Source organism: Zosterops lateralis (genome assembly GCF_965231275.1).
Source record: "Zosterops lateralis genome assembly, chromosome: 5".
Classification (NCBI taxonomy): domain Eukaryota; kingdom Metazoa; phylum Chordata; class Aves; order Passeriformes; family Zosteropidae; genus Zosterops; species Zosterops lateralis.
Genome location: NC_139766.1, coordinates 23542296 through 23565546, shown reverse-complemented (window position 1 = coordinate 23565546; position 23251 = coordinate 23542296). Strand labels below are relative to the sequence as shown.

General features: G+C 40.4%; 1 protein-coding gene across 1 annotated transcript; it reads right to left on the bottom strand.

The window, feature by feature from the left end:
* Positions 1-2844: 2844 nt before the first annotated feature.
* RHOH (ras homolog family member H) lies at positions 2845-22438 on the bottom strand. Its single transcript, XM_083862022.1, has 3 exons — positions 22099-22438; positions 20990-21094; positions 2845-7551 (listed from the first exon to the last, which is right to left on the bottom strand). The coding sequence occupies exon 3, from the start codon at positions 7329-7331 to the stop codon at positions 6756-6758; it is 576 nt and encodes a 191-aa protein (XP_083718148.1). The 5' UTR covers positions 7332-7551; positions 20990-21094; positions 22099-22438; the 3' UTR covers positions 2845-6755.
* Between the last annotated feature and the right edge of the window lie 813 nt (positions 22439-23251).

The following is a 23251-nucleotide window of genomic DNA, read 5'->3' as shown; positions in this document are numbered from 1 at the left end:
GAGCACACTCTGCAGGTCAAACCTGTCACAAGGAACACCTGACAGGCCTGACAAATGCAAAAGTACCCACCAGCACCAAGATCTTTCATGACCAACTGAATGTACTTTAAAAAAGGTCACTGCCATGTGTCCATCTCATGTGGGGGGCCAGTAGAGCCGTGGCTTGCCTGGTGTCACCCAGCTGCAGAAGTGGTGGGGCCAGGGACACCCTCTGTGTCTGTGCAATGGCATTTCATGCTTGCAGTTTGCCCCCCTGCCATCCACCAGACAGCCACGGGGAATAGGCTCAGGCAGAGTGAATTCATTTGGGTCAAGCTTATCCTAAACTGGTCAGTCACACCACCAGTCAGTTTGGAGTTGTGTATCTAAAAGTTAATTGTGCAGGCTTACACAGGTCTGGCCCAGAGCCTGGTTAAACTCAAAATCTCCCCACCTACCCTAATTGAGCTTTGGCCGAGCTCTCCACAATGGGGTAGGGACTGAACAGCAAAGTTCATTGTTTAAGCCAGTGGCATAATTATGAGCCAAGGTTGCAGCTCTGGCTTAGTTGATCAATAATTCTATGATGGATCAGATACCAGCACTAATTCCACATACAAGAAAATCATTCAAAATATCTGTATACATTCTAATGCCCAAGATTCATAAGAAGTTCTAAATTAGTCTCTTGTGGAATCCTGTGACTTTTAATGCTTTCTCAGATGCATGTTGAGTTGAACACTGCATCACTGTCCTTTAAGCCGGATATGGTGTGTCCTGGGTTGCAGTATAGGATGTGCCCAAAGTATGTATTCTATCACTATCTTCATGAGCTATTGAAACCAGGTGGGGCAGTGTTTCCCTTCCCCCCTCCTTCTGGGCTGTCTTCTGCTAATGGCCCATCAATGCCTTGTCCACGACTCACAGGTAACACCCTCTGGGAGCTATCTCTGTTTAATGGGCCATCAAGGACCCACTGCATGACTCATAGAATAATATCAGCCCATTGTGAGATCCTCTGCCCAGGGGGAGGAGGCAAGCATTCCCACCTGGATATAACCTGGGATTTGGGGCAGCACAGAGAGTCCTTACTCTCTGGATTCCCAGAGGACAAGAGCTAACAGACCTTTCTATGAGATGACTGCTTCAACAAGACCACTTTATCTGGATTGCTACTGCCACCCTAACTAACAGGGTGTCCAGTTGTATTCTGACTCTGTCAGGGGTCTTCTGTACTATTTTATTTTATTTTATTTTATTTTATTTTATTTTATTTTATTTTATTTTATTTTACCTTCTTTCTATTAAATTGTATTTCTGACTTGGAGTCTCTCACTGGCTTTGCTTTCAAACCAGTACAGGTGTCACAGTGACAGATAAATGGAAGTGGTAAGACAATAGCCAGAAAGATACTTAGCACTTCATATATTTAAAAAACTGGGTTTTCTAAGAATGAGAAAATTCAGCAGTGCTTATGTGTTACAGGAGGTTTGGCATAAAAGATATGTCTCCCTACAGCTGCTTTTACTCAATTCATCTGCCAAGTTGAGAAGTATCATCCTTGGGTCTCTCCCCATATGCCCTGAGACTGGCCATGCAGCTTTGGCCACCACTGCCCTGACTGTGGCTAGCAGACACCTAGCAAACACAGCCTCATCCTGGGCAGCTGACTCTTGCAAGGGATCTTGCTTTTCAAAGCAAAGCCATCTCTTTTGAAAGTCTCACCCTTTTGTGGTACCTGAACAGCAATGGAGCATTTTGGGAAGGCAGCCAAGGGAGTGAAGGGAGACATCCAGGTCTTGGCATGAGAATTGTCCCAGATCAGCCTGTATCCTCTGAGGCACAGCCTGGAGCTGCTGTGGGAGCCGGTGCTCACTGAAGACTTCTCAGAAACACTGCGGCGAGTGAGCATCTCACACCAGGGGAAGACACCAATCATCATTTCCTTCCTCTTTTCCAGAGACAGAAACAACCACCACACGGAGGCCCATGCCCTTCTGCTCCACCCCTGTATGAATCATAGCCAGGGTGAGAGGAGCAACAACAGAAATGCCCCTGGCAGCCTTCAGTAAGGTTGTGAAAGACCTGAGCAGACATGTCACTCATTCACTTCATAAACAGAAAGGCAGCAATAGCTATTATTTTGTCTGCTAATAACTCATAGCTCGTGCAAAGCTGGAGGCCAGCTCCCCATGCTCAGGAAGCTATGTGCCACAGGGTTTAGCTCAGTGCTTTGAGACAATCTCCTCCTCCCCTCTCCAAAATGCAGCAGCTGGAGCCCAGCTACCAGTACAACAGTAGCTACAGAAACCAGGCCTCAGCAATGACTTGGACACTGACGCTGATTTCAGAAATGGCACACAAAACAAATGTGTTACTGCAAGGCCACCTGCATGTGACAGAAGTCTGACTGAGGCAGGGCCAGCTCTGTTTGCAAAGTAGGGCAATTGCTTGTGCTGCAGGTAAGAGGAGTCACAAGGAGTATCTCTTCTGTCCAACTGAAAGCACTGGGTAGCTTCGTGGTGATGCTCTTCTACCTCACGAGTGACACGGACCCTGCTGACACAGAACGGCTGCAGTGTCACACTGCAATGCAGTGAAAAGTCCAGGTCAGTGGAAAGGCCACTACAGCTGTAGTTAGGCACTATATAATATAAACACCTAGATACACACAAAAGTTGTTTTTTCCCTGAGTTTTGTTTTCAATAACTGGCTGCTCAGAGCCAAGGGTGAAGGCCACAGGTCAGCTACGACAGGTACATATCGATAACTAGTCAGGATGTTTTGTTCCTACCATTGTGAAGGAAATCTCTGAGACATAAAATGTTTCCTCACATCCAGAGACTTTATTTCATTATCCTCACATCCAGAGACAGAGATGCATTACTGTCATTTCAGCAAGGGAGTTTGGCTAACCCAGTTGTGGTCATATCTGGCTTGTTTAAGAAGCCAAACTGACTTTTAATTAAGTTAAGGTAGCTAACCTGCTCATAAAGGCACAAGCAGACAAGCATTCTGATGTTCTGAAATGAAGCTTTTTATTCCTTTTATATTAACCTAAGATATGTGCAACCAAAGCACTAAGACAAAGTGCTTAAAAGGCATGGATTGCCCCATTTATTAGAAATTATTCTAATGGCTGTATTCACTCAAATGCCATAATAATACAGGAAAGGCTGAGATGTCAAGAGTGCTGACACTTCTTTTTCCCTCACGTTTGATTCCTCTTGTAACTTCTTTCATAATGGTGCCATATACAGAGTCCCTTAAACACATTTTCTTTATTAAAACAAGCATCAGCTACTTCTGTTCACAGACTTTAGTAAACGCAGAGCACCCACAAAAATTGCACAAAAATTTGCAAACTGTCAATTGCAAATATCAGGCAAAAAAGTATCAATTATATCTAACATGCTTGAATAATTTTCCGTATGAAAAATCAGCAGGCAGGAGTGATGATTTGAAACATATTTTTACTATTTACTTGTAGAAAATATTTATACTGTATGCTGCACATCAAGTAAGTTTAAAAGCCTGGGAAATCTGTATTTGAAATAATCCTTTTTAAAAAAAACATTTTAACCTATTTTAGTAGCAAGCAAAAATAAGAATAGCAACAGAATAACAAACTGAAAGGGATCTGTTTGAGAAGATAGGAGAATGTTTGGGTAAGGTCTATTCCCTCAGCTGAAAGCTTGACCCAACCAAGGCAGGGCTGCATATATTTTCTAGTTTGCTATTTTTCAGAGCAAAAGAAGTTGAAATTTCAGATGTGTCATTTTAATGTATTTTAAAGGTCAGAGCCAGATTTTAACCTCCAAACAGTACCCAGGGGCCCTGTTACCCAAGCAAACACAAGCAAAACCACCCTGGAAGGGGTTCATAGGAGACCTCAGCAGTCCCTTCTTGTTCCCACCACAGACAACAGGGCTGCAGTTGTGCAAGCAACAAACCCCAGTATACCACTTGGCCAAATCTTCATCTGAGTTCTAGTGTGTCTAGATTTCAACCTCTGTTTTGGAGTTGCCACATTTTTTGAGCACATCAGTTCTATAGCTCAGGGAAAACTGCATAATTACAGGCACTAAAATATATGTGTTTCACAGTTTGTTCCCAGTGAAAAGTGCCTTTTAGCTTTGAGAGTCTGAAAATAACCAGGCTGTGAAAATTTGAACCATTTTCTTCACAGAGCATGAAACCAAAATCCCCATACTCTTTCCAAATTGATTTTAAAAATCAGCTGGCTTTCAGCAGCCTCACACCTTGCACTGACTCTAGAATGCACAATCAAGAGTATATCAAGCCATCCCTAAATTTCATGCGTATCCTATATCGTCAGTTCAGGCATCTCAAAGAAGCCTATCCACTTGGCTTCACTGAATTGCAATAGACATCGATTTCTTAATTTTGTAACACACCATAACAAGTTCTGTGAAGCTAATACAGATGAGATGAAATAAGATTTTCAGTTACAGTGTGATTCTGGAGCAAATCTTTATCTGGCTTCGTCTCTGATAACAATTCTGTGGAGCCTTTTGGTGCCTGTATGTGGTACTTTGTGGCAGATACCACAACACAGCATTCTCACCTGGTGATTATTGCTCTTCAGCACATAGGAACACCAGCATAAACTGTTGTGAACAAACTTTAACCCATTGAGGGGAAAAAAAAGACTATTGACTAGAGCATTCTGGAAAAAATATGTCTTAAAAATAGTTGAAACCAGGTATTAAATCCAGTAGTGGAGTAGGGAACATAACAAAAATGTCCCCAGTTGTAACAGATTTGAAAATTCATTACATGACATTTTTCATGCAATCTTTAATGTTCAAACAGCATCAGCTACTTTTAAATTAGAGTTACAAAGCCTAAGACTTCCAGTGGAGCGGCATTGCAAGAGTTGACATGTAGAAGCACATTTCTCCCAAAAGCCAAAATATTTTTAACCAAGGACCGGAAATATCTGGCCACAAATATGTCAATTTTAGTGTTTCAGGAACAAATCAACATTTGAGAAGAAAGAGAAGTAGGAAAGAGAAGAATTCAGGGAAGATGGGTGGTGACAGAAGTCCCTGTCGTGTGCTCAGGTGCAGAAGTTTGTAAAGATTTAAGGCTGTTATGGAAACCTGAGATGAGACCAGGATATTTTTATGATCACAAGACTCCCTTACAATTAGGTTGATGAGTGGTAAATATTCAACAGTCTAGAAGCCAAGGGCAATCACACCACCAGGTGTTCCCTGCCCTACTGGTGCCCACACTGTAAATACTTGCCCACCTACATCACAGGTGAGATAATCCTACTGTGCTATGTGCCATCTTTTATGGCACCATGCTATATAAGCCCCTCAAAGGTTAGTTCTGAGCTAGGACAGGGAAAGGGACAAAGAAAATCTTGCTGCACTAAGAAATTCTCTTGGGATGAGACAGATCTGCAAGACCTGAGAGAGGGTGCAGGACAGAGGAGACAGATAATATGAGGAGAGGACCACCACAATTCACAGGGAATGTACAGCATTGTGTCTTGAGCCCACTTCATCATATTTTCTTAAATACCTGAAGTTTCCATTTCCTTAGCCTGCTTTTCTATCCAGGAGGGTAACTTGGCCCTGGTACGTACATCAGGATTTGGTTCCTAGAATTGACAGGCTCCCCAGGATGTAAAGCCTCTTTCAGTCTTACTTGGATACGACCTAGGAAGTTATACTTAGCTCGCAAACTCAAAAAAAAATAATTTAGCCATTCTAAAGACCTTCAACCTTGCTATGTACTCAATCTTTTACTATTGTAGGTGACTGGTTGCACTAAAACCACTGCTTTGAAAAAAAAGTGTACTAAAAATATGTGAGAATTTAAGTGCTCATGAAAAAATATCTTCCATCTCTGGAGACTGAAATATTTTGCCTCCAAAATTACAGCAGGGACAAGAGAGGTGATGGTAGCACAGAATTATCCCTGTCAACCCAACCACATGTCTAAACTAACCCTGTCTGCAAGCTCTGCCGAGGTTCTAACCCAGTGAAGTCTAGGAAGAATCAGATTAGTTTCCCACCTTTGACCACATTGTTGAGGAACAATATTAAGGAAACCAATCTCACAAAACTGCAGGACAGCTGTTAAATGTCACTAGGTTTTGATTACTCCTATGCTGGACATAGTGGTGACTGTTATGCAATGACTCAGGCATGTCTAAGAAGTGCTAGGCTTGCCTGCTGGCCATTTATTACATGGATAGGACAATTCATTTCTGTGGTTAGTTAAAGGGAGCTCAAAAATATTAAAACAAACTTTTGGGATTTTACAACATATACAAGAGTCCTCTAAATAAAATACACATTGGTCAGGTTTTATATACTATATTCTTAAGTAAAAAATATATCTACAAGGACAGAGGTGGGTGCTGATCCAGGCAGAAGTTTGTCATTAAATAAATGCAGATGTAGACATACCAACAACTGTAGAACACTGACAGAAACTAAACTAAAATCAGTACTGTTGTTATCTGCAGATCTGCAGGCTAGGCCTGCTCCTGTTCAGCTAGCAAAGTCCAAACACAGGCTTGTGAATAAGGGTATGCACCTTTCATTTTTCAAGATAGCGCCCATGTGTTTTGGAGGGGAGAGGATCAGATAAAGAGCACATCTGTCTCACAAGAGGCACCTGCACTGTGGTCCTGCCAGGAGCCCTCCTTTGATTCACCTCCCATTCTCTCTGCTGCAGTATCTTTGTGAGAAAACAGAAAGAACAAATGTGAGCAAAACTACTGCTGCCAGTCCTCAAAAGATCTTGCACTCATTAATAGAGAAGAGTTTCCGCCTGTTCTGTCTTTTGGCTTGGTTGACGGCGGTCCGCACGGCGTACTCAAACACCTGCTGCACGCCCCTGTTGCTGAGGGCAGAGCACTCCAAATAGCCCTTGGCCCGCACATCCTGGGCCAGCCGCTTGCCATCCATCGGGCTGATACAGGAGGAGCTGTAGGGACCCATGTCACGCTGGTCAGTCTGAGTGGCCACCACCAAAACAGGGATGCGGGGCAAATGGCTGCGGATCTCACTGATCCATTTGTTCCTCAGGTTCAGAAAGGAATTGTGGTTTGCTACCGAATAGCACATTAATACCACATCTGCCTGTTGGTAGGAGAGAGGGCGAATGCCTTTAAAGGCATCACTGCCAGATGTGTCCCAGAGACCTAAGCTAATCTGTATACCATCCATGAAGACATCCACTCCAGTATTTTCATATACGGTGGGTCTGTAGTCATCTGGAAAAGTCTCAGAGGTGAAACGTACCAAGAGAGATGTTTTCCCAACTGCAGAGTCTCCCACCAGAACACACTTAACTGAATCCAGCATTTTATTAACATCCAAGGCCAAGAGCGTGGTCTCTGTGCAGCAGGCGTGGGACGGAGAGATGCAGTGGTCTTAGAGGCTTTCTATATAACTTCCATTTAGTGAGAAACCATCCAAATCTCTTGACTTCTTATTGACTTGATTCCGTCACTTGAGACTAAAATTTCATTTTCTTCCACATGACTCTGCTGGTTTTAAATCTTCAGTGAGTCAAATGACATTTCTGGAAGAGTAAAAATAAAATGTAACATTTATAAGCCACAGAGAACAAACCATTCTTTATCAAGATAAAGATGCCTGGACACATCTTTGGACAGGCATGGCAAGTATCCCTTACTGAGGATGATGAACTTCTCCATTTCCTCCCAGCCAGCTGTGTGTGCAACAGCCATTGGTGTAAATAACCTTCTTGCTGCTCCACAGGGGCTAACAGTCTTATCACTATTGCCATTTTCCACTGACGCAAGCTATTTTTTCCCCTCCATTTGTCTAAAGACTAATAAAATTACTTTAACTTTAGTATAACTGCTACTAATATGCTGTGAGACATTTCCTGCTTCTGACTTTCTGAATCTTTCTCACCTTCTAACAGAATCCTGAATCTTTACATGATCAAATTCCCCTGAAAACATACCCACACTCTCTAGAGGAAGTCAGGAGAAAAAAAAGGATCTTTGCTAACTGATTTGACTATTTAAACAATCCTATATGGAACGGTAACACAGAACCACTTGTGACAATAAGGAAGCAAAGACTTCAGTTGTGAATCTCAAGTCACATGAACCTGAACAATTTTCAAAAGCAGTGAAGGATTCCCAGGAAAAATACCCAAAAAGGGTTCATATTTTTTTTACAAGTTGCTTTCAACAATCAAGAAGCACAAGCCAAAGAAAGCCCCACTACCATGCTTGCCCCAGTCAAAATTTGATTCAAAGGGGCTATAACTGTCTTGGCATTTAATCTCTTGGAAAACTGAACTAAGAGTACTCTTCAGAGTAGGTAATTGCATTTGAGCTCCTGCCAGCATTCAGTCAAATTTCCCTATTTTGAAAGCATTTTCTTCCCCACTAGCTGTGTGCAAGATTCACTGCTCACACAGGGTGACACACAAGATGCTCCGAAAATCACTAACGGCAAAACTGAAGACAAATTAGTTCTGATGAAGGAGAGCAATTAAAAAGAAAGTATCACTGCATAATCTCAAAATGTCACGTGTTTGTTACATAAATTATATATTTCTGTTTCCTTCATATATGTAGATAAACATCACAGCTGAAGGCCATTTGCATAGAAATGAATGATGGCCACAAAGGGCATATACTGTATTTTACTGTAATGCTCTCCACTTTCAGTACCCTAACACACCACTGCCCTCCCCCTTTATTTCTAGTACACTCCAAGCTTTGGCTTACTCCAGAAAGGGGGGAAAGCAAAGGAAAAGTGCTAGATGAGCTTAGAGAGAACACTTTACAGGCACCGACAACTGCTATTGGCCCTGCTTTCATTTTGTATTGAGGCCATGCCCTACCTCCTCTTGTGCCGCTGGCACACCTGCATCTCTCCCACCACCAGATGCCCCGGCTGAAGGCAGATGTGCGGCGGGAGCACACGCGCTGCTTTATAGAGGTGGCACCAAGCCTGGGGGCTGTCCCCGTACGGGCTGGAGTTACGGGATCTACGGGAGTCGTTGCAACAGACGGCGCTTCCTGGCCTGCCAGCGAGACCGTGCTCTCACCATCGCCCCTCGCTTCTAGGAAGTGGCATGGAGGCTGAGGCTGCTTCACGACATTCCTGGCTGCCGGGAAACGGGCTGCTCCGTGAATTTAAGTTTTAGTGGCAGCAGATGAAAATATGCTTTTAAAGATTCATTAGGTCTAACTCCACTCTCTCGCCTTCTCTGTTCTCCAAACAAGCTCTCAAGGGAATTAAACAAGACTTTTACAAAACACATCTATGAAAAATTCAAAAAGCATATGTAGAATAAACATTCAAACTGCTTATATGAATCATAATCTCTCTTTCAGAGTATTCTACTTCAAAATTGGGTCAGCATTATAGTTTGAAAACACCTCAATTTCACCGCAAGACAGTAGTGTCCTATTCAGACAAAGCTGCATATTCTCAGGAGAAAGTTTCCACGTACCAAGTATCCTTTTCAGAACAAACATTGCTTTGGTGCGAGTAGCCCTCGATATCTTCAGGTTCATTATTTTGTGCACGTTGGAATGTGGGGGAAAATAAGGATGTCCAAAGCATGACTTTTGCGATTTCATAAATGCCAAAACAGAAAGACAGATAAAAGGATTGTTTTGGCACTCAACTTATTGATTACCAGGTCAAATTATACTGGCTATTTTGAAAGAAAATGTAAAATTTTTAAAGAGATAAAAAGAGATATTAAAGACTAGTGAATATGGCTAGTTGAAAGACAAGCTGAAATATTCCACTGTGACAGTGCAGAATTGTTTTCAAAGCAAATTATATTGTTCTACATTTCATCAATGAATAATAAAAATACCCTGGTATATAACAAGGTCCATATTGTGATCCTGTGGACAAATTGCCCTCAGTGGCCCTGATCTTGCATTTGTTCACAATTCATGTGCCTACATATATAATTGGGACTGCATATGTGCATACTGAAGTATTATCTTTGATTAGGCTCATAGCTGGTCCTTGTTGCAGCCTCAGGGTAAGAGCAGCATTAGTGTATTAAAATAATTACACAAGTTCATCTCACTGGATAGAAAACGCTTGATTAAACATCAAAAAAAGCAATGTCTTTTAAAGAACAGCACTGGGCACTTCTGTGCCTCAGTATACAACCAATTTTAAAAGTATTTGAAAAAGTTTTGGTCCCTTTCTCTCATATTGTGTCTTGGTCTGACAGCACAGTGTGCTACAATCATTACAAGACTGCAGAAAACCTTCTGATCACAGATCAGAGATGGAGCCTAAGCTGCTGAGGCATTTTTTTTCCTTCAACAATTTGATTTTCAAAAATTTACTGACTTTATTAAGATAATTTTGTACATGGAATTCAATATATAAACCTGTATCCTCTTTTATGCTTTTTTTTGGTTTCTGCTTTCATCATTCAAACAATAGAAGATTTTAATCGAATAATAAGGTAAGAGCTTTTATAAAATCATTAGGTATAAGAATGCATGTCTTATTTTTGTGTGGTCATGTTGCGTAGTGATCTTTAGCAAACTTCAGGTTTTGTTCCCTCTGTCTTTGGAATGCAGGCACTTGTGTGTGGTTACAGACACCTCGGACTTCACTGATGATGTGAGCACAAGAAGCTCTACAACACTGCGGAGTTGGGCAGTATCTGACCTGCACCTCAGCAGTCTCATGCAGGTAAAATGTCTCACACTTGATCATGGCTGAATATGATATGGAGGTGAGTGAAGTTGCCAACTGAGACAGGACAAAAAGCAGAGCGTAGGAGCACCAAGCTCTTTGCAGGTAGAGGATTCAAGGGAATGTCCGTCCCATGAAAAATTAATCTGGTATTTGTTGAAAGAGGTCTACCAACAAAGGCAAGCAAATGCCTTTTGATACTACTGTATCAAAAGGGGTAAGTTTATCAACTGAACCAGATGAGATTTTCATTTATGCCAAGAATATCTCTGGCATCTACTATAAGATCATTGTGAACCTGACTCGCTATGGCTAAACATCTCCAGGGGACGGACAACGTCTTACGATAGGGGAAAATAAGAACAATCAGGAACTTCTAATTTCAAAACCTATCCTAGATACTGATAGTGCACACTCAGGTAGGCTGGAATTTCAATGGAATTAGCTCATACATAAACAAACCATGCAGGCAAACAACAAGCTTTTTAGATCAGACAGTCACAAAATGCTTCAGAGAGCTAAAGCAGTCAACGTGCTATTATTGCCATTATCTACTCTCCACCTCAATTACATTTCAGCAGAGTTCCTGTTTATGTCAGGATAACAGCAGATTAATTTTTCAGTTTGAGCACTATGTATGCTAGTTCTTGAAGAGACTTGACATGGCAAGGAAATTAAAATATTTATACTAATAGAAAAGGTTGAAAACCACAGGAAAGACTTCCACTAGCTGTGCAATTCTTGAATGTACATGCTGTCTTTGCCTACATACTCTAGTCTTGTAAGTCCCACCTTGTTGGGAAAGATTAATCAGGGAAACCTTATAAATATGATTGCTTAGCAAAAGATTCTGAAAATATGAAGCCTGTAATTGAAATAGAAATGGAAGCTTACTTTGAGTTGTAGGATACCGAGTCTTAGTTACTATATAACCTAAAGACAATAGCCTAACCAGCTGAAGAAGAATCCATTTTGATTAACAATACCTTTCTGCTGGCTAAGGGATTCAAAGGTCAATGTAGCAAAACAGAAAAGTCTAAAGAGTAGTTTTTAGAGTTTAAAATATAATACATGGTAATGTAGTAGTTCTTATAGGCTGTATGTAGATTCTATAGGATTTTGTGTCTTGTATTGGTTGGTCACTGTAAATTAGAATATTCATCACAAAAGGAGATATAATGTATTGTAATCAGGACCTCGCTCTTCTTTGCGCTCTCTCTCTGGACCTCGCTCTCTTTCCCTGCTCTCACCTCTGCTCTCTTCCCCCTGCACTCTGACCCCTGCCAGCTTGCTCTCTCTCTCTCTCCTCTTTTTAGCCCATACCCTCTTGCTCTGTCTCGTTCTCTCTCTGGGACTTCCCTTCAGCCAAGGCTGGTGGCTGAAGGGAAGGCCCTTTCTACCCACGACCCTTGCAATAAAACCACCTATTCTAGAATATCTCAGGTTTGCAGAGTACCTTGTCCCTGTAAGTCACGGATGCTTCTATACCACCTCACACAGAGGTGGGTTCTGCAAAACCATGCCTACAGTTATTCTCCAGTGTGCTGGTTGTAGCCACTTCTCCTTCCAGCTGCACTACAGATATGTAAGAACTCTCCTCACATCCCTTAGTTAGGCACCCTTGAGGAGAGGAAGGAGGAACAAAGACTACCCTCACTGACCAGAACAGTGTGCAGCTTTACACCTTCACCTCCATGGGCACAGTTGGCACTGCAGGGCATGCACAGGGCCTGAGACTCCTGCAGGCAGAAGGAGAGGAAGGAGGAGAAGGAAGGCTGGCAGGCATCAAGACAGGCCAGAGACACTGTTGCCTGATTACACATTGTCCTGTGTTGCCTGTCACACACTGTCCTGTGTGACAGCACCCAGAAGATGCACTCCCTGTGCTGTTGTGACTCCAGTCTGAACGCCTTGCTAGATCACCGGGTTGTCAAGGCCATAGTACCTGGTTTTCAGCTCTGTGGATGAGGTGCACTTGCTCCATTCAGATACTAACTTCCAGACTGCTTCCACAGCACAGGTCTCCTGAAAACTAATCCATCAGCTGCAGTCTGTCTGGAGATCGCTGCTGGTCTGTAACCAAATGGCCCTTTGCTGCACCTGTCACGCATTCATTAACCTGGATTCTCTGACATCTGCATTAGCTGCCTCCTGGTTTTTTAACTCCTTTTAAGACAATTTTGATCTATAGCCCTGTCCTGCCAATCAGCCTCCCTCCACCTCAGAGAGCGTCAGCATTCAGTGGTGTTATGACTGCCATGAAGAACTGGCTCACAGCCTGTACCTTTGCAAGGTGCTGCATCTTTTCCCCAAACTACTCCACCAAAAAAATCTCCATTCAACTAATTCGCTTCCTAAGATGGCTACCACAGGGGCCATCACTATTCTTTGGCCCAAGAGCAAGATGGCATTGGCGTAATAATTCAGATGTCTGATATAATTATAATACTGACTGATTAATTGCCAGATTATCTTTCAAGGTGCTTTTATATTTCAAAGAATTGAAAGGATGCTTAGAAGCTCGGATGAGAGCTTTTATAGAGACATTTTATCCTTAAGTACAATCATTTCTTCAACACTTTTCTAAACTTAGAAAAGCAAGCCACATGCAATGAACCCCTATTTTCAAAACCAGGATGTCTTGTCATCTCAAAAAACAATCTCCTTCTAGAATTAAAAAAAAAATTGCAGACATAAAAACTTCTTTCATTCCCTTATTCACAAAACTGAAATCTCGCTCCTGTTTTAAATTTCGGTGTTTTGTTCTGAAAAAAAATACAAAATTAAATTTGGCTTTAATTTCTAATTTATGAATTTTTGAGAAAATAGAGAACTACTTTCTTAGAAGCCTTTGGAAAAAATCACTTCTGGATCAAGACACCTGAAAATATCTCAGATTCTTTCTCTGGAAGTTTTAACCACTGCAAATGAAGAGAAAGATTTATAATCAAATATTCAACAATCTTATCAACTTTATTATTAGCAAGGGAACTCAAATTATCAGATTTAAAGGAAATTCCCTCATATTGAGAATGTGAAATCTTGATATAAAACAACAACAAACACAGACCAATGTTATTCACAAGATTAAACGAGATGTGTAGTCCTAGTAAAGGGATGAAAGCTTTTTGTGTTACAAAATATACATATTTACACACATGCTCATACATATAAAACTGCTTAATGAGCTGTCTTAAATTGAAAAAAAATCAATTTGATTTCTTTAGTAATAGTACCTATGATAATATATATATAAGCAATGGATAATGACACATTTAAAGATCTATTCAACTTAAAACAGTTGCTGAGAAAAATTATTTAACTTTCATTGTAATTATGGAATTAGACAAAAGAAATATTTATCTTCAAGAACCCTCCTTCTGTGGCCAATCACACCTTGATTCAGCAACTTACAAATTACACATGAGCACAGATTATTAGAACCACTCCAAAGATTAACAAAAAGCCTGGAAGACTCTCATGTAGTGATCTGAGATCCTAAATCTCTAAATAGAGCTCAGTGAAATCTGACAATGCTAAGTACCCATTTAAAGGGTCAAGCCATTAGTCTGAAGTAATTTTTTCTCCATGTTTATGGCACCACATGGTAAATTACGAACTATGTGGCATTCATGGTCTAATGGATCATTTTCAAAAGGGATCCATTTTCAGTGTAAATGTTCTCTCCAAATTAAAAGTGGGGTAAATAAAGTGTAGGAAAGTAATCCCTTCAGAGAGGGCCAGGTAATAAATCATTCTCAGTCTGATCCAATACCCTCAAAAGTCACTAGGAATGGAGCAGCGTCTCATGCCTGTAGTTAGGTCAGCCTAGTGTTCTTGTTCTGCAGGACACTGGGTATGTCACCTCTCTTTTCCAACCTTCTCTGTGCTAATTTTTCTCCTCTGTGCTTAAGCAGAGCAGAAATTTCTGAGTTTCACTACAGATACAGCTGTAGATGGAGCATCTGGTGTGCAAATGTCACACACGTGTAGGTTCCAGCACAGGAGTTCATCAACCATCTGTCCATCTGCCTGCCTTAATAGTCTGTTTCTGCACACATATACACACATATATATGTACATATATATCCACCACTGACATCGAACAGCTGCTGGGTCTCTATGGGGATACAGATACACTTGCAGATGAACATGGATAAAGTGCCGCGTGCTGACTCCAGAGCTATCACACGTACCTATGAATAGTCTTTCTGTCTGAATGACTTACAGGTCAAAAGCAAATTTTCAGCAAGTCTAACTGCATTGAAGCCAAACTGAAGCCTTGATAATATAAAATACATTATATTTAAGGAATTTACTTTAATCAGACTATTGTGTGTGTAGAATTATTGACATGTAGAAATGCTTGCAGTTTTGGGCCTCAAACTGCTTCAAATTTTTCATGCCACATCCTCTTTTAATGCAGTTCAATTTCTTGAAGTTTGAGACAAATCAAAAAAACATTTACAACTTTTTTTTTGTAGGATTTTTTTTTTACAGAGTTAACTCTTCAAAATCTCCTCAGATTTTTTGGCTGTTGAAATATTTTTTTGCTGTTGAAGTACTCCTTTATTTACAGCCTTCGGCAATTATTGTGTTTTCTTTCCAATGAGCCTAATCCTACCCCTATTTCTGCTTGTTTTTTTTTTAACATCTGCAGACACAGGCATAATCCTCATGAAGTTTCCATTTCTCTTTCATACAAAACTAACATTTCTTAGTTTTAAATAATCATTTGTAATTTCTCAGAGAATGATGCATTTGCTAGACTGGATGCACAGAAGTGAATATGAACGTATATAGATACACAAAAATACTGTAAATAAATCAGTGCATATTTAAAATCCAGCTATTTCAGTAATGAACCAATACATCCATGTACAAAAAAATCCCATCCATATGTACATACGTATGTGTATGTCCATATACATATATATATATGGATGTATTAATATTAATTCATTGCAAAAGACATTGACACAGAATGCTGTAGGAAACAACATATTATGGGCAAGATATCTTACCATCATTTGAAAACCTACATACATATTTTGCCTCAAATGGATGCAGTTTTGAAATGACCATGGTCTACATACAGGTACACATGTATTTGTATGCATATGAGCAGAGATTACTGCTGTGCTAAATGGGGATTTGCAATAACCTAGGTATCTGACTGATATAGTTTTACATATAAAATTACACAGTCACTCTTAGTAAACTATTCTATTTTTGCTGTGTATGCAGGCATTACATTTATTAGACACATCTTTACAGTATGTTACAATGACTTCTTGTTAAGGAGATGCATAGATTTACATTAAATCCCGCAGGTGTGTAACATGATAAATTTTTAAAACAAACTGGCATCTCCACATACACACTTTCATTTGCAGGCAAAAGGGCCTCTTTCAGAGCCTATGCCAAGCCTATTGCAGTGAAGAAGGCTTCAGTGTGTTTTAAAGGCTTCGGTGTGTTTTGAAGACTTCAGTATGTTTTGGCTTTAACCTGCGGTGGGACTGCACTCCTCTCCCTTGTTTGCGCACCACTTGATCTTCTTGACTGGTTCCCTTAAATACTACAAAGTAGTTAACAGCATAGCTAAAAGCTAATACAGGAATGATACAGGTGATGTGCTCCTCACTGTTAAAGTCTTTAAAAATTGCCCTACCATTTCTCCATTTTTCTCAATGGATCTCTTGCAAGATCTCCAACTTTAATTTCACAAATCTCTTCAGGTTTAACTTTGCTCTGATTTAAATAATGTCTAGCACAAAATAAGGAGATTCTCAAGTCTAGATCTTCTCCCCCTAATATCAGTGGAAGAAGAAGGAGATTCTCCATGTTCATTACACAGGTTTGATTTCAGTGGGAGGTAAAAGCGGAGGAGGAAAATGTTAGTTAGAACAGAATTAGCCAGTGTTCCATGGAAGACTATTTTTGCATATTTTGTGATAAGAATAAAGTGTCGGATGTACAGGTGTTCTGAGTAGTAATAATGATATTGCAGTGGATCAAACAATTCACAATAATGACCTCTTGCTAAAATATAATGATTTGTTTTAAATTTAGGAAGAACTCATATTTACTGCATGTCACCATTTGTTTTGCTGTGATGAATATTAAAATTCTGACATTAATGAGCAAAACTAGCAAAGCAAGCAGCACTAATTTGGTTGGGTATTTATTTTATAACACAGAAACTCCCTGATAATTTTAGCTTTTCCCCCTTAGGATTGCCAGGAACAAAACCCTTTTTCTTGTCTCTGTATATATCGGAGTATTTAAAATCATAGTCTAGATTTCACACAGCAGAAAACTGCCATCTTTAATATTCTTAAATTTTGTGTGCACACATGTACATAAAAATGTTAAAAATTTGAGGAGCTTGCTTAGAAATAATTTCAATTACTTTTCAAGCAGCACTTGTGATATACAATATACAATTATATATACAATTATCATAACTTATCCTGCATTTGTTGATTTATGATTTTTATCTTTTTGATTTGTTTTAAAAATTTTAAAAAAGGAGTTGTCTTCCACAATCTATGCCATGACTTCGTATTCATGCACTATATCCAGCACATGGATAAATAAGAGATCTACAAGTAGAGGCTACCATGTAGTCTCTAGAATTCCTCAGTCAAAGCAGATAAAATTAGATAAAATAAAGGGGCATGCATACTTGCCTTCATCAAACTTCCTATGTTCCATGCATAGTTATGATTAAAGCCCAATTTCAAAGGAACATGCTTTCTTTTTTTTTCTTTTAGTTCTTTTTTTTTTTTTTTTTGAATTAGCACAAGTTATACCTGGCAGCTCGGATTTTATATTGATTTATATCTTACCCCAACCATATGCCAGAGCAGAATATATATTTTAGCGCCTGTTTACCTTTCTGTTTCTCTGATTCCATTACAACCTTGATCTCTTGCCACCTTTATATAAAACATATAATACTGCAGATAGCAGCAGGTCATACGGAATAGGTTAAGCAGAGAAGACTCTACAGCCAAAAGTAATACATAAATCCTTCTCACTCATTCTTCAACTGAGTATTTTGAGAAGCCATTTCATATATTTATAGCTGACATCTACTTGGCTTTCAGTCAGTTTAAAGATCATGCAAATCCCCATGCTACGGTAAATCTTAATGCAGAGTTCTTCAGTGGGAAGCATAGAAAGTTTTCCTTGATTTTCTTGATTTTCACATATTTTGAATGAAAATGATCAAACATATGAAAAGAGAGATATTTTAGGAGAGAGATGTTTGAACATTATGAGAACATTTCCCATGCTTTATTTTTGAATCCTGATGGACTTGATTCAAACTCAGAGATATTTTACCCGACGGGTTTTCATCCAGAATTGAAACTCCAGTGAAAGAGATGGGAATTCAAAAACTTGCATTTAAATTGATGGAAACTAAAGAAATTACATGAAGGGTTTTTACGACACCTGTTTCATAATATATTTTTATAGTGAGAAAAACAAAAACTCACTGATAATTAGATAATTAATAGATTAATTAATAGATATTTGAGTATATCAGTACTCAGTAACTTTGAACTCCAAAGTCTTCACCAGTTTTTAAGCACAGTCATTTGATGGAAAAAAAATGAGTCAAGCTGAAGACTGAGTCTCCACTGGCATGCCTATCAATGAAAGGAAAGAATTATTTTCTTGTAAGTTTGAGAGGTTTAATATTCTTTCAATGACTATGGCACAGGAAACACCAAAAGAGACCCCTAGCTACACAGGGGTCTTAGTCTCACGCTTTTATATTAGGAGAGCCAGTCATACCTATATTTTGACATAAATCAGTCTAACCTTCAAAAGCAACACACTGTCACTCATGAGAAGTTGTATCACCAGATGGTAGAACAACCTCAAGCTGGCAAGTGTCAGTTACTGGTACTCCACACTCACACTTGTGTGCGAGAAGCAGCATCATGCACCGCATGTAACCACAGCCCACTGTGCCAGCTTCTGCCAGGACAGGGGTTTGCTCCTTTTCCAGCACATGCTGGGTCTTTCCTATCTGACAGGTCACCATGGGTCCCTCTAGGGAAATCCCCAAACCATAGCAGAATCCTTGTGTGGTTTCCAGCAGGTTCATACATTTTGTCAGGTAAAGGGAAGCATGCCAAGTTCAGCCCCACTCTCATCTCTTAGCAATTTACATTTCTCCTTGGCTTCTTGGTAACCAAAGACCAAATGCAATTGCTTGTGCAAAAGCAATTCAGTGCAGATGCAGCAGCAGCCAGCTGTGCAGGGGGGGAGCAATAACAGGTCTGGGATAAACACAGGGCACGGCCACAAGCAAGGCTGGGCACAAACCACTCCTGTACCCGCTCTGCGAGGAATGCATGCACGCTCTATGTGCTCAGACCATGTCCCCTCCATCCTCCAGCCACCCTGGCAGCAATGACAGACTGTGACTGCTGGGACTATTGCTCCCTGCCACTTTGCCAGCTGCTCATATTAGACCTGATTCACCAAGGTTTGTAGCCATGACTCACACTCACTACTACACTATAGATGTTTCACAGGCTCCTAAAGTCTCCCCTTCCACAGTACACTGATCCTTCGGGTGGATTGAAAAATTTTTCCAGTTCTTCAATGACATAAAAACTGAAGGACAACTAAATCCTGCTAAGCAAATATGAGACTCGGTTTTGTGGAGAAGAGCTAATGGTAGGCTACAGCCCACAAATTTTGTTGTTACATTGCTTTGTTGGGTTTGTGTGATCCTGCCCAGTATTTTAAGGCTATAATGCTTTAATAGTGGGCTTAAGACAGCTGCAGCCAACTTCCTTTCTTAATTGCTATGCTGGAGTTATCTCAAAATATTTTTCAGCTGTAACTTGTGTCACAGCATGGAAATATTTGAAAACTGTTTAATAAAACTACACACCACTAGCCAAAACCACAAGAACCTAATTTGGGAATGATGTTAAGCGTGTGGTGTGATATCTGAAATGTTACACCAAGACTTGGAAAATGCAAGTTTTACACTTACTTATTTTATCACTTTTCAAGCAAAAATCAAAAGCACTATAGAAAAATCTGCAATTTTTCATTTTATGGTCAACGTCAATCAAATGCACTTGAATGGTGCATTCAGTAACATTCTACTGTTTCTTAGGGAAAACTGTAGAATCACAGCACCAAAATTTCACAGAGAAAATGGGAGGTTAAGAGGAAATTTTCACAGAAAATCTTTTACGTTAAAGTGCTAACCCACCATACATCTAGAACTGCATAGCAAAAGCAAGAGGAGAAACAGCAGAATTTCATCTCCCTGCCTCCGTGTCCTCCTGGCTGGTTATCAGAAAGCATGACAGAGAAAATCTCCTCGGGAGTTTCCGCTGGTACAGACCCACTGCTCTACAGGACGGGCGCAGCCTGCGAGGCCGCCACCACACCGGCTGCCCATTTCCTGTGTGCACTGGGCGTGCTGCAGATCACCCACACATATCTTTGAGGATTTGTGTGCCTTGCCCCTCACTGTACAGGAGGCTACTTCCCTAACATCACCGGCACTAGCAGCTGCTAGCAGCAATGTGACTTTAGCATCAGTCTCTCCATTTTAAGGCCCGATGCTCTTCTGCTATGAGATGACTTCACATTGCTTTGGCACAGTAAAATTACCTTAAAATGGGATTAAGTGGCAGTAATTTACAGCCATGTTGCCCTGCTGATGGCCTATGGATTTTTGTCTTGCTATACATGAAAATCAAACCCATTTAAATTTAATTTTTTGCTCTGGAACTTAGTAAGTACAGAATACTTATAAAAACACCAATTCTCTATTACTACAAACCTACAATTTTTCTAGTTAGCAGCACCTAATCTAGGGAATGTAAAATTTGGTATTATGCCTTACTAAGCCCTACTCTCTAAACTTAGCAGGAAACAAGGGCACATGTGGCTTTTTGACCCTGTGTTTACTGCCCTGTGTTTACATGTCTCAAACATGGTATTCACATAAAGTCTGTACCCACTTTCTCTGGTAGATTTGACTTCATTCATATGATAGATCTTCAGACTGGTCTCAGAAAAACTACATCAAACCCCATTCTAAAGTCAAGTAACTATATACATATGATCATTCCTACTGGAAAATCACAAACACACTCATTCTGACTGATCTTAATGGTGAGGTTGAAAATGTGGAATATGAAGGAGCACAATATAAAGCATAATCCCACCTTATTCCAACAGGAACAGACACCAAAATCTGCTGACAGACTTGCCTGTTAACAACTAATTTATCTCATTTAACCTACCTTTTTCTCCTGCAAGTATTTTTTTCAGGATAAATCCCACATTAAAGCTGGCCTCTGCCAGTTGCCACAGTTCAACTCCTGCCCCATCCAAAGGTAGAAACACAGCTGAAAGGAGAAGTTAGAAAATCTTAAAGCCACATTCAGATTTTTTGCAAGGACTTATGTCAGAGAGATGGTTCCAGCCTCAGTGTGCTCTATCCTCATTCACCTTTCAGATTAACTGCATCTCACTGGCAATGTGACAAGAGTATTCCATCACCACTAGAGCACTGTAAGACGCAGGTTTTGTGAGAAGAATCTGGAAATGGGTGTGCACAGATGTGCGCACATACACAGATACTGCTCTGTAAGGGGACTCCACACCATAAGCATGCCATGGTTGGCTCAGAAAGCAGGGAAGAATTTGTGGGAGTGAGCTGAATGCAAAGTTACAGACGTGGCCACTTGGATGGGAATCTTCCATCTCAGAAGGTGGCACAGGCATTTGTTAGACCCAGCAGGGCCAGGCATCTTGCTCCAGTCCTAAGAATGTGTTTCTCAAATTCTCACAATCAAATCTTCACTTAAATTTGTTTGGGAATATTTAAGATGAAGCAGAACAGTTTTCTCATAGGCATGATGTACTTCACAAACAGGGAAGAAGACCATCATTTGAAATGCTGCAGATTTATACATGTCTATCACTCCTGGGTTTATAGTTCATACAACAGAAAAGAACATCAGAATCAGATCCACCATCTTGAGAGTAACTCCGATTTTTTTCTTTTATCAGTTAACATGGAAGAAACTAGCATGGTACAGCCCATCACACTCCTTTTTCTAATTTATACTTTCTATTTGTTTTTTTATGCTGAGGTGAAAAAACTCTGGAACAAATGAAAATCCAGAAAATGCAAGATCTAGGCTGGTGTGTAATTATATATCTCAACACCAAGCATTTAACAGATGGTATTTAACAGAAAAGTAAAACTGATTATATGAACCAATTTCACAAACTTATTAATATAAATAATTAACAAAAGTAAACCAAAATATATTGAATTTGGTTCAGAATATCAATTCACATTAAGACTTCTAGGAAAAAAAAAAAGAAAATGTAATAAACTCACCAGAGGCAGGAAGCTGAAAGAAGCTGTTGAAAATTAAAGTTACGGAAGTCAACTGTCCTAGACGAGACAAGGGAAGAAAAAAAAAAAAAAAAAAAAAAGAGTGGTGTTCTGTGTTCCGGGCTTTTTCAGATAGAGTTCTTTTTTAGATTAGAACAATTATATAATTGAGAGAACAAAAAATCCAAAAGCTCTAAAGGTAGCCACAGATGCCTGCACATACAGGCCAAAGTAGTCCTGGGAACTGGGTCTAGTTCATCTGGAGGCAGCAGTCACAGCAGACCCAGATGCAGTGTGATGAGAAAGAGTGGAGAGGTTTAGCGTAAGTCAGCTTCCTGGTGAGAGCTTCACAGCTCTGCCTCTGTGGGTTTGTTGTGGGTTGGTATATCTTTCTCTCTTTGGTGACTATGGGAGCAGATGTAAAAACCTTGATGATGGGGGAGGGAGGCAAACCCTCCAGGCTGCAGAAAGCTTTCTCTTTGCACTCTACTGCTCCTACAGCTGCCTCCTCCCTGCTACAGGGGCTAATGGCACAGCACTGCACAGCAGCTCCTCTCCTGTGAGGAGAAAAGGAGCAGATCATCAACTGCCCGGCACAGCTACGTGTGATTCACTCTCCGGTAACAGAATGACACTTGGGATTTTTCTGCAACCTGGAATATGGGCCCATCTGGAATACGGCCGTGTCTTTACAGAGCAGAGTATGCCTGTTTAACTGACTTGGTGCAAAAACCCAAGGCAGGCACTTTGGGCTGGGATGTACACAGTTTTGTTATAATTCAGCGAGGATCCCTCTGAAGCACTTGTCAGGATTGATCAGTGGCATCATTTTATCAGCATATATGTCCTCTCTTCTACCAGCAAAAGAAGGCTGAGCAGGTGGACACACAGACATTGAGATGCCCACCTTTCTCAGCACAGACAAATTGAGCTGGCCAGATCTGCATCACTTCCAGCCACCACAACTACTACCACAACACTGAAAGCAAAGCTTTTGGTGGTAGTTTCAGGATTTCAAGTGTCTATGGTCTATACTTTAGGAGTAATCAGCACAAGAGGTTGTCCACTTTGTATAATCAGGCAATCAGAATGCAGGCAGGGCACTCCTGTCCCATTCTCCTGAAGCAGCCCAAGTGCACTGGCACAGCAGAAGAGC